General features: G+C 42.8%; 2 protein-coding genes across 5 annotated transcripts in view; one reads left to right on the top strand and one right to left on the bottom strand.

Moving 5' to 3' along the window:
• Positions 1-3,875, top strand: part of LOC115165492 (glycoprotein-N-acetylgalactosamine 3-beta-galactosyltransferase 1-B) — a 20,450-nt gene extending 16,575 nt beyond the window's left edge. For all 3 annotated transcript variants that reach the window (XM_029718655.1, XM_029718653.1, XM_029718652.1), the window contains one exon: positions 1,911-3,875. In XM_029718655.1, the coding sequence (XP_029574515.1) occupies positions 1,911-2,228 (318 nt within the window). In that variant the 3' untranslated portion in view covers positions 2,229-3,875. The remainder of the gene's footprint in view (positions 1-1,910) is intronic.
• Positions 3,443-12,450, bottom strand: part of LOC115165493 (tachykinin-3) — a 26,572-nt gene continuing 17,564 nt past the window's right edge. Inside the window, exons 1-3 of one of the 2 annotated variants that reach the window (XR_003870182.1) lie at positions 9,469-9,522; positions 4,422-4,500; positions 3,443-3,795 (exon numbers count right to left, since the gene is read on the bottom strand). Coding sequence is in view for 1 of the 2 variants with exons in the window: in XM_029718656.1 (XP_029574516.1) it covers positions 3,777-3,795; positions 4,422-4,500 (98 nt within the window). In the remaining variant the exon portion in view is untranslated. Of the gene's footprint in view, positions 3,796-4,421; positions 4,501-9,468; positions 9,523-12,450 lie in introns of those variants that run through there. The other variant, XM_029718656.1, reaches the window with a different exon arrangement.

Raw genomic sequence — 12,450 nt, 5'->3', positions numbered from 1 at the left:
ACAGGTGCCCACCAGCCCCAGACGGCCATGCAGCCCCCCCCCGCCCCAGGGCCCAAGAGCTGCCGTGGCTGTGGAAAGCCCGACAACCCCAAAAAACGGCTAGGGGGCAGAAACTGAATGGCGATTTACCCAGCAGACCCTGACCTACTGGGCATCCCAACCCTCAGACCCATGGGTGGTGAAGACCCTCTCACAAGGGTACAGGCTGTAGTTCCATCACACTGAACCCCACCATTCTCAGGGGTCAGAATGATTTCAGTCACATTCCCTCTGAAAGCTTGCATCCTCAACCAGGAGATTACATCTCTCCTGGAGAAGGGCGCGATCACAAAGTAAAAGCATCAAAATAGCAAGATGGCTTTTACTCAACCTATTTCCTGGCTTCCACCCAGTTCTGTATTTAAAGCAGTTCAATGTTTTCCTAAAAGTGCTCCCCTTTCACTTGTTGCGGATGGTCAATGTTCTACGTGCTGTAGCCACATGGTTCACGTCCGAGGACGTTTACTTTCACGTTCCTGTGTTACCGGAACACAGGCGTTTTCTGTGGTTCGCCTTCCAAGACCATGCATACCATTCACTGTATTCAGCCTCTCCCTGGCTCCTCACGTCTACACAAGATGTGTGAGTGCAGCCCTGAGCTCCCTCCACCTACAGAGGATCAAGATCTTTCCTTATCTCGATGACTGGCTCATCTGTGCCCCCTCTCCCAATGCTCCAGGGCAGTGATTGGGGACATTGCCCTGTGTAGGGTGTCATCTTTTGGATGGGACATTAAACGGGTGTCCTGACTCTCTGTGGTCACTAAAGATCCCATGGCACTTATCATAAGAGTAAGGGTGTTAACCCTGGTGTCCTGGCTAAATTCCCTTTCTGGCCCTCATACCATCACGGTCACCTAATCATCCCCAGCTTACAATTGGCTCATTCATCCCCCCTCCTGTCCCCTGTAACTATTCCCCAGGTTGTTGCTGTAAATGAGAATGTGTTCTCAGTCAACTTAGCTGGTAAAATAAGGGTAGAATAAAATAAATAAAAACTCTTGTAAGTGTGCAGCCGAGAGCACAGCGCTGACACTGACCCACGTCATCGTACTGGGTCTTACTGTGAACAACGAAAATAGCAACTTCACACCGAGCCAAAAGGTCACCTTTATTGGCATGGTTCTGAACTTTCACACGATGAGGGCATGTATAACACCTCAGTGTGTGGACAGCATTCATCTTCTTCTGCAACAATTCCTGCTAAAATCCTTGGTGAAGGTACGAACGTTCAACAACTGATGGGCATGCTCGTGGCGACCGTACTGACGGTCTCCAAGTATTCGTAGAACCATAGTTACATTCGTAACTTCCGATTGTCTGTCCCACTGGGTCTTTGGCCCTGGTTAGTACAGTTTTAAAATACATCAATTACATTGATGCTGAAGTGGATGATTGCAGTTGAGACAAAACTCTGTCAACAATAGGAACATTTGCCAATTTGTTAGCGATAATAACGCTAGTTCTTTGAGCTTTGCAATGCAAATGAGAAGTCTATTATGAGTCTGTCAGACAGGGACCATCGAGACACACGGCAATACAATTAGGGGTAAACAAGCGTATTTGTGGTGGAAACACAGCCAGTGTCTCTGCTGTTCGAACCAAGGTAGCCTATTTCCAAATGGTTATCAGACTGACAGTCAAAAAGGGGCAATGATATTTTCATAGTACCCAAGATACTGAAAGCCATGTGAAATAGACAGTGAACACCACAATAGTCAGGTATAAATTCAAGCTGTTGAATTGAATATACAAAAATCCCTGATATTTTTAAGGGTGCGATTCGGAGCCTTGGTTCCTGTCAACAGATACAGTGAAAGGCCATGTAGTACGTTTTAGAATAGTGTGTGTGTGTGTGTTTTCCTTCACCAGGGTCCCCGGTGCTGCTCAGACCTGGCAGTATCCTTTCACTATGTGGATCCAGTGCTGATGTACACACTGGAGTACTGGACCTACCACCTCCGTGCCTACGGCTACAGATACCGCTACAGACCTCCACTACCCCAGGGCCTGGTGGAGCGACTGGCCCAGACAGAAAGGCCTACAGTGGGTACAGCTGGGAGAGGGAGAACCCCAGCTGGTATTACTGTTGGTGGTGATGGAGACCAGTCCATAGGTGGGAAGGAGACATTGGGTAAAATCCCCATTGACAACAACAGGACTGCAGTCACACAGAAGAGACAAGGGTGATTCTCTCTGTATGGGTTTACATGTGTTTTTGGAATGGGAATGTGTAGTGTATGGACCAGGATGGGGCAATTCCACTTAAATTCAGTCAATTTAAATTTACTTCCTGAATTGAAGTGGAATTGACACATGAATAATGAAATAATGAAAAAATAAATTACCCACATAGTGCACTTAAGTTCCACCACAGTGCAGGTTTAATTGATTATGGGGATTTTATATATATATATATTTATCTTTTAAGTGAGTCTATATACTGTAAATCATTTAACTTGAAAGTCTTAACTGTTTTTATTTGATATCTGTTGCTATTTAATATGATATTCTGTTTGAAATTAAATAGTATCCAGTTACCATTCATCTATATCCAGTACTAGACAGCTTATTATATTATCGATTTCCAGTACTTGACAGCTTATTAGGTGTTACGCACATCTCTTTCGTTACGCTTGATAACTTGGACTGTGATGCCCTTTGGAATGTGTAATGCACCTGTTACTTTTCAGCACATAGTTTAAAACTTGCAAGGTATTTGAGGTTTAAAAAGGCTTTTGAAGTTTTTAATTTTCACTTTGAAAGTTCAGACTTGATTTTCCCTAACGAAAACATTTATCAACCCCTACAAAAAAGTCCATTAATTATAATCCACATAATAATTCACATTTCTTGTTGCTACAGGATTCTTTTCTTGCTGTAGCAAACTGGCTCATTAAAATCCTACATCTGTAAATGCTTTGAATGTCATGATTGTAAAATGGTTGATATGGTTTGAATGACTTGGCTTCTTTCTTAACAGTGGTTTTTAAGGCATTTACCTTGTTCTCTGGTTTCGTTGTCTTTTTGGGAGGTCAAAGAAGATTTCATATCTACCTTAATTTTCTACACAAAACATTGACCTGTATGTTTTTCAGCTGGAATGAAACAAGCTATTTCGGGTGGGATTCAATCCGATTGCCAGTTATTGGCATTGCGGCATTTAAAGGCAATTTTGTTTACCGTGAATGGGATCTCTGAAAGCGGGAACATTGCTTTTGAAAATGCCTATAACCCGTGATTGTATTGAATCCCAGCCTTAGTATACATCATATTACCTTTTGTACTGTATAATTTACCAGTATAATTGGTGGCAGCTGTGGGATCCTGTATTTCTATAGTCTCTTTTTCCATTTGATAAGATATCACAGTTGTGATATGACAAGAAGTACAAAGATAGGTTCAATTCATATTTTAATTTACAACAACAAAAAATTGTTTTTGGAGAAAAAGAACCCACTATGTTAAGGAAATAGATCTTATCAGATGTGACAGATTTTTTTGTGACAATACATGTTATATACAAACTGTATAGTTATTAGTTACTATGACAACCCATCTGGAACGTTACAGTAATATGTAGGTTTGGTCAGTTTAAATTTCATTGACGTTTTCGTAATACTTTGTTTTGTAAAATATATCGTTGCTCTTCTGTATTGTATAATAATATCTCCAATCTTCTAAAAAGGGGTGTTTCCTTGGCTGGATGGTAGAGATGGGTCCAGATGAATGTCTTGTCTATAACCCACGACGAAACCTGGATCAAAACAGTAACAGTGGATGTACAGTATGATACATTTATAATCAATAAAGGTTCATAAATGTGTTTTTAAAATAGTATTATAGTTTTATTTAATTCAACATGAAATATGGAGCACTTGATTTCTTATTCAATGTATTCTGGTACGTAGAGAGCTGAACTAAAGCTGTTCATTTGAGTGGAGGCCTACAGAGAATTGTCCTGCACAGCAGGAAATGGAAACGTGAAGTATATTTGAGTTTTAAAAAGGCTTCAAAAGTTTGTAATTTACACTTTAGAAATTTCAGATTTGATTTGCTAACTAAAAATGTATCAACCCCTACAAAAATGTCCATTCGTTTTTATCCACATAATAATTCACATTTGCTGTTGCTGTAGGATTATTTTCTTGCTGTAGCAATCTGGCTCAAATTAAGATCCTACATCTGTAAATGCTTTTGATGTCATGATGATTGTAAAATGACTTGGCTTCTTAATGATTGTTTTTAAGCCTGGCAAACTGGCTCAAATTAAGATCATGCATTTGTAATTAACACATGCATGGAAACCAGTATATAATATAATAAAATGCATGCAGTCTACTGAGTGACATGGGAGAGAAGATGCCTTACACACACACTCACCTCAGTCTGCACTTGTTAACGAAAATACCTCCTTTTCTTGTTTCCGGGTACACCTCCTTCCTCAAAGGACGCATGTTACCTGTAAGACAGAGCCCACACTGAGTGACTTAGCTGAAAAGATACTGTACATTTTCTCCATCGTACATTGGATTACTATGGAGGTATAGATACAGTAGACTAATTAATATGATCATATATGCCACATAGCCAAAGCTTTTATCCAAAGTGACTTAAAATACAGTATGATCCCTATAGGAATTGAATCCATGGCCTTGGTGTTACTAACACCTCACTCTTATCAACTGAGCCACACAAGCTGAGTTGATCATTATATAGACTATATTCTCATGTATGTGTTGCGGATTTGATGGACTATGTCTATTTAAAGTCTGTTTATCGGTCACAGGGTTATATTTTTAAAGAAAATTCAATGTTGCAAACAAGCTAGTGAGCTAGGCTAGCTAGCTATCGAGAGGGGCTACTAGCTAGCTTCAAAGGGTCCTGCCTGTGCACCGGGGAATGCGTGTCCATATCCAAGTAACTATTTTCTAACGTATATTACAGTGAATGTTTTGGATGGTTTGTTTCTACAACAGGAGAGTAATGTCATCTCATGGTTCAAGGGAGATGCAGAACGTAGTTGGGCTGTTATTACAGTAATACTCTGTTGTGGTTCTATCATCAGCCTTTTGAACTGTTTGTCTCTTGCTGATGTGGTCATCATAAAATGGAGCCGTTTGCTATACAAGACTGGGAGACTGAATATTAGTGTGTTCATGGAGGAGATTGAATACTGAATGGTGTTGTGTTTCATTGGGTAATGTCAATAATATTTTTGTTATTTCGTGAAATTCAATCTGAGATGAATTTCCTATTTATGTAAACTTGATGATATGAATATTCATTTATTCAACTTTTGATTGATTATTAAAAAGGAGTCACTTGATAAAGTTCTCATGTGCTTCCTTTTTTTTTACACCGCATTTCATATTACTATCTTACTGCTCTCAGAACTCCATTCTGAGGGTAGTAACATTTTGGGGGCTCGTCTGGGATCTACAACACTGACCAGAGTTGCAGATCGTGAAAGAACCACGGTGACAAACGTGTGGAGACCAGAGCAAGCTGGCTAGGTATCCCCCTTTCCAGAAGTGTTCAACATAGACACAGAGAAGTCAATAGATGGTAGGCAGAATGGCACGAGTTAACACGTAAAAAGCTAGTGTGGGACATTCAAAAATGATTGATCCAGCTCAACGAAACGCAGTTATACAAACTGGCAGCTGTCCTGAGTGGGGAAACGCTTGTAGAGGCTCCCACTGTCACAGGGGCTAATGATGCAGAAATGCATGACTACATTGTGTTACATGAACAGTAAACAGCTGAGTGAGCTGGAAGATGAGGGCGTCGGTCAGCTGTTATTTCTGCAGGATCTTGTCACCCAACTGCTGGGGGACACCGACGACTACACAACAGCCAGAGAGAAGAACTGGACTCCATCAAAGGACAACGAACAAGGACAACGAGAGTCAACAGACAACAAACTCAGACACACCAATGTACAGCGGCCATGTGGTGGTTCCTGAGGAAGTCGCCATTCCTGACACCAGAAATCCAGAGACCTAGTGTTCTGGTGAGAGTCAGACGTGGCAGCCCTTCTGCCACAACGTGAATTGAAGGTCTTTGGTGGTCAAATCACCCATTCAGGTGCTGATATTAGTTATAGTAGCATTTTTAAGCAAATTGAGAAAACCAGAGCAAACATTTCTGAATCAGAGGTAGTTAGAGCTGTCCTCAAGGTTATCAGAGTCGGGCACATTCTTAGAGATGCTAGATAACTATGAAGGACTTACAGTTGATGAATTAAAGTAATTTCTCAAATCACACATGAAAGGTAAAGCCAGTAGTGAGCTGTTTCAGAAACTAGGCAGTGCAAAGCGACTAGATAAAGAGACCCCACAGCAACTTGCATATAGGCTTATTGGGTTGAAACAGCGCATAAGTGCTGGCCACAAGGGTGCAGACACACTAACGTATGACAAACCATTGGTCCAGCGTGTTTTCCTTTACATCAAGGATTCAGTGTCAAACATGCAAATATAAGAAGTGATTTAAAAGCATATGTATCTGATTTTAAGATTAAAGATGATTTCCTTGTAGATCTAATCACTGAGTCAGCAAGGGATGACGCAGAAATCTAAAATCCCATGGGGGTCTTACAGACAGTGCTCAGTAGTTGATAATGTATTACAGCAAAGTGAGGGGGGTGATAGTGTGACGGAATAATACCAAGGTCACATACAAGGTGATGTACAGGCAAACAGAGTAGCCATCCAAGAGTTAACTACTCAAGTCACAGTCCTCGTAAAGAACCCGGAAAAAAATGATCAGACCAAAAAGTGAGCGTGGGCGATGTGCTGACTCTATGGTAGCAAACACAGCAATGTTTGAAGAAGGGGGATAAGGGAAAATGGAACACCAGTGTGAAACAAACTAAAGATAAATGTATCTATTGCTTCTACTGTGGACAGGCTGGCCACCGAGCAGTGGGTTGTCTGCCGAAAGGACAGAGACTGGGAAACTGGAGGAGGGCACAGGGCGGGGACGACCAGTGACCTCAAACATGGGAAAGTCCCTTCCTGAGGTATTTACTAACCAAACCGACACTACAGCAAGGTCTAGTGACAGAGAATTATTCTCACTTTATTCAGAAGACAGACAATACAGTAATGGGCAAAATACAAAGCACAGTTAATTGGGGGCAAGTGTCTGCTTTCATGTCTCATGAATGGAGTGTCATGTGAGGCGCTATTAGACACAGGTGCACAGGTTAGCCTAGTGGGAAAGAAATGGTTGAGAAGACACTGCCCACCATTGACATTCAACCCATTGACACATTACTTGGAGATAAAGAGCACAGCAATGTGAAAGCAGCAAATGGAACCAGAGTACCCTTTGAGGGGTGGATTGAGGTGCTGGTGGACATCCAAAGTACCAAATATGGCTATAAAGGTTCCCATGCTAGTGAGCCAGAACTCTGTTGACTTCCCACTTGTCGGCTTTAATGTTATTGAGGAGCTCATAAAGGAAGGTGGTGGTAAGCCACAACAAAATGGGTTTGACTTGAAATCAAATCAAATGTTATAACAGGCCCTTACAGTGAAATGCTTATTTATGAGCACCTAACCGACAGTATATTTAAAAAAAAAATACAGATAAGAATAAGAGACAAAAGTTAAAAGTAATTAAAGAGCAGCAGTAAAAAAATAACAATATATACAGGGTGCCGGGACAGAGTCAATGTGCGGGGGCACCGGTTAGTTGAGATAGTATGTACATGTAGGTAGAGTTAATTAAAGTGACTATGCATAGATGACAACAAAGAGTGGCAGTGGTGTGGAGAGGGGGGGGGGGCAATGTGAATAGTCTGGGTAGCATTTTGACAAGATGTTCTGGAGTCTTATGGCTTGGGGGTAGAAGCTGTTTAGAAGCCTCTTGGACCTAGACTTGGCGCTCCGGTACCGCTTGCCTTGTGGTAGCAGAGAGAACAATCTATGACTAGGGTGGCTGGAGTCTTTGACAATTTTAGGACCTTCCTCTGACACCGCCTGGCATGGAGGTCCTGGATGGCAGGAAGCTTGGCCCCAGTGATGTACTGGGCCGTTCGCACTACCCTCTGTAGTGCCTTGTGGTTGGAGGCCGAGCAGTTGCCGAACCAGGCAGTGATGCATCCAGTCAGGATGCTCTCGATGGTACAGCTGTAGAACCTTTTGAGGATCTGAGGACCCATGCCAAATCTTTTCAGTCTCCTGAGGGGGAATAGGTTTTGTCGTGCCCGCTTCACGACTGTCATGGTGTGCTTGGACCATGTTAGTTTGTTGGTGATGTGGACACCAAGGAACTTGAAGCTCTCAACCTGCTCCACTGCAGCCCCGTTGATGAGGGGGGGTGCTCGGTCCTCTTTTTCCTGTAGTTCACAATCATCTCCTTTTGTCTTGATCACTTTGAGGGAGAGGTAGTCTTTTTTGCACTATTGGTTAGAGCTTGTAAGTAATCATTTCACTGTTGTATTCAGCACACGTGACAAATACACTCCTGGCACCACACGGCCAGATCTCTGACCTCCTCCCTATAGGCTGTCTTGTTGATGTCGGTGATCAGGCCTACCACTGTTGTGTCATCGGCAAATTTAATGATGGGGTTGGAGTCATGCCTGGCCGTGCAGTCATGCGTGAACAGGGAGTACAGGAGGGGGCTGAGCACGCACTCCTGAGGGGCCCCTGTGTTGAGGATCAGCGTGGCGGATGTGTTGTTACCTACCTGCGGGTGGCCCGTCAGGAAGTCCAGGATCCAGTTGCAGAGGGAGGTGTTTAAATCAAAAGAGGGAGGTGTTTAATCAAAAGCTTTGATTTGGGAATTCTAAAATGCCAACAGAACAAAGTGTATAAATCAATATCAAATATTTCAATGCCCTTGGACACGGGAAAAATGGGTCACCTTTTTTTAACACAAATGCTACCTGATTCAAAGTATGGAATGACCCTGTGTAGTGGTTGTTTAAGAGACGATAATAATACATTTAGCTAAAATGTGGCTTATTTCCTTCCTTCCTTCCTTTGGCTGCTGTAGAAAAGCTGGGGGCCTGCAAGAGGTGCTTGGTCTGTCATGGAGAAGATGATGAATGCAAAGAGACATTCTTGTTGTCAAGTTGTGTATGGTTCACACTGCAGCTCTTTGCCCAAACTTGAAAAAGGCCTTTAAGGACTGAAGGACACAAGGGACAACTCAATTTTCTTCTGACTTCTATTTCTTTAGTCAGTTAGTTAATTAGTTCTTTAGTTAGTTAGGTTGATAACCTTTAAAGGCAAAACACAAAAATAAATATACATTACTTCAAGTAAGGTCATTTCAAATTAAATATATAATCTTAATGTAGTCATATTATCTCAATTATACTATATACTAAATTAGACAATTGGTCTCAATTCTCAACACAAATAAACACCTAACTGGCAACAATTTTACACAACAATGTCCATGTGCCTACCGGTTGAGTCTCCAGAATCCTAAATGAGCTGAATGTGTATGAATGAGAGTCTCCTCTTCCGTGAAGGACTTCCAGTGAAATGCTTTTCCACCAAACATTTCACCACCTGCTATCACAAAGGTGCACCAGTATATATGTTCCCCAGGGAAACACAAGCTAATGATGGGTTCCACAATGCATACACTCTTTCGCCCCCTGCTGGTGTTTTATCTTTGAAATCAGTTGAAAATCTGAACGCCTTGAATATGAATACCTGTCTTTTGACGCAACAGTAGTCAATGAATAGCATTCTCACATAGGTGTTCCTTTTGTCCAGGTGGGAAAGGGCAGTGGGGAGTGCAATAGACTGCATCATCTATGGATCTGTTGGGGCGGTATGCAAATTGGAGTGGGTCTATGGTTTCTGGGATGATGGTGTTGATGTGAGCCATCACCAGCCTTTCAAAGCACTTCATTGCTACAGAGGTGAGTGCTACGGGTCGGTTGTCATTTAGGCAGGTTACCTTAGTGTTCTTGGGCACAGGCACTATGGTGGTCTGCTTAAAACGTGTTGGTATTACAGACTCAGACAGGAAGAGGTTGAAAATGTCAGTGAAGACACTTGCTAGTTGGTCAGCGCATGCTCGGAGTATATGTCCTGTTAATCCGGCCTTGTGAATGTTGACCTGTCTAAAGGTCTACCTCACATCGGCGGCAGAGAGCGTGATAACACAGTCTTCCGGTACAGCTGGTGCTCTCATGCATGTTTCAGTGTTATTTGCATCGAAGCGAGCATAGAAGTAGTTTAGCTCGTCAGGTAGGCTCGTGTTACTGGGCAGCTCTCGGCTGTGCTTCCCTTTGTACTCTGTAATGGTTTGCAGGCCCTGCCACATCCGATGAGCGTCAGAGCTAGTGTAGTATGACTCGATCTTAGTCCTGTATTGACGCTTTGCCTGTTTGATGGTTCGTCGGAGGGCATAGCTGGATTTCTTATATGCTTCCCGGTTAGTGTCCCGCTCCTTGAAAGCAGCAGCTCTAGCCTTTAGCTCAGTGCAGATGCTGCCTGTAATCCATGGCTTCTGGTTGGGATATGTACGTACGGTCACTGTGGGGACAACGTCATCGATGCACTTATTGATGAAGCCAATGACAGATGTGGTGTACTCCTCAATGCCAATGGAGGAATCCCGGAACATATTCCAATCTGTGCTAGCAAAACAGTCCTGTTTTGTGTCATTGGCAAATCACTGGTCACTGGTGCTTCCTGCTTTAATTTTTGCTTGTAAGCAGGAATCAGGAGGATGGAATTATGGTCAGATTTGCCAAATGGAGGGTGAGGGAGAGCTTTGTATACATCTCTGTGTGTGGAGTATAGGGGGTCCAGAGTTCTTTTCCCTCTGTTTGCACATTTAACATGCTGATAGAAATTTGGTAAAACTGATTTAAGTTTCTCTGTATTACTAGGAGTTTCCCTGGGCTACTAGGAGCGCCGCCTCTGGGTGAGCGTTTTCTTGTTTGCTTATGACGGAATACAGCTCATTGAATGCTATCTTAGTGCCAGCCTCTGACTGTGGTGCAATGTAAACGGCTACATAGTATATTGATGAAAACTCTCTCGGTAGGTAATGTGGTCTGCAGCTTATCATGAGATACTCTACCTCAGGCGAGCAATAGTTCGAGACTTCCTTAGATATCATGCACCAGCTGTTGTTTACAAAAATACATAGACCGCCGCCCCTCGTCTTACCAGATGCCGATGTTCTATCCTGCCGGTACATCGTACAACCAGCCAGCTGTATGTTGATGTTGTCGTCGTTCAGCCACGACTCCGTGAAGCATAAGATGTTACAGTTTTTAATGTCTCATTGGTAGAATAATCTTCCCAATAATTCGTCCATTTTATTGTCCAAAGACTGCATGTTTGCTAGTAGAATTGAGGGGAGTGGGGGTTTATTCGATCGCCTCCGACTCCTCAGAAGGCAGCCCGCCCTCCGGCCTCTCTTTCTCCGCCTCCTCTTCACGCAGATCACTGGGGTCGGGTCCTGTTCCCGAGGGAGCCGTATTTCCTCCGCTTCGGGAGTAGGAGAAAAAGATTCTCCTAGTCCGTGGTAAGTAATCATAGTCCTGATGTCTAGAAGTTATTTTCGGTCATAAGATACGGTAGCGGCAACATTATGTACAAAAATAGTAAAAAAAATAAGTTACAAACAACGCAGATAAACAAACAAAAAAACACTATCTGTTGGGGGCACGTAAAACGTCTGCCTTCTGCTCCGGCGCCATCTTTTTTGAGTGCTCTTCTTGGAGAAGCAATGAATGTGAGAAAGAACACCGCTGACACAGTGGTTAACACAGTGAACTCTATGGCCACCAACTGCACAAACGAGACAGGCTTTAGCTACACAGTTAAGTCAGGGAAATCAAGATTCACAATACCAGGTGGGCAAGCTAGGGATGTGAAATATAGAGTCAGAGGCTGGCAAAAGGGGGGTGTAATGCTGTTTGAACCATGTGTTATGTCTCATGAACCAGAAGGACTTTATCTCTACACAGCAGGGAAGTCAAAATGTACGAAAATCTAAGAGCAAAATGAATCACACGATATATGGCTTGCACCAAGAATATGTCTGTCACAACTGTTTTCGCCCTCAGACGAAACAGAGAAGTCCTCGTCTGAGAAAGTAGACCAATACGCAGCGGAGTTCGTGTTCATCTTTGAATTTAATTAATCAAGAACGTGCACACTATACAAAACAAGAAACAAAGAAACACAACAGTACAACAGTCTTGCAGGCTATACGAAAAGCAATGCAAAAACAACTACCCACAAAACACAAAGACAAACACACCCTACTATATAGGACTCCCAATCAAAGGCAACTCAACACACCTGCCTTCAATTGGGAGTCCAACCCCAATTAACTATACATAGAACCACAGACATAGACCAGTGACAAACCCCATAAACATACATCAACTCCCCTCTGCCACGTCCTGACCAAA

Source organism: Salmo trutta, chromosome 28, assembly GCF_901001165.1.
Source record: "Salmo trutta chromosome 28, fSalTru1.1, whole genome shotgun sequence".
NCBI lineage: Eukaryota > Metazoa > Chordata > Actinopteri > Salmoniformes > Salmonidae > Salmo > Salmo trutta.
Note: the sequence above shows the minus strand (reverse complement) of the source record. Positions and strands in the feature narration are given on the sequence as shown.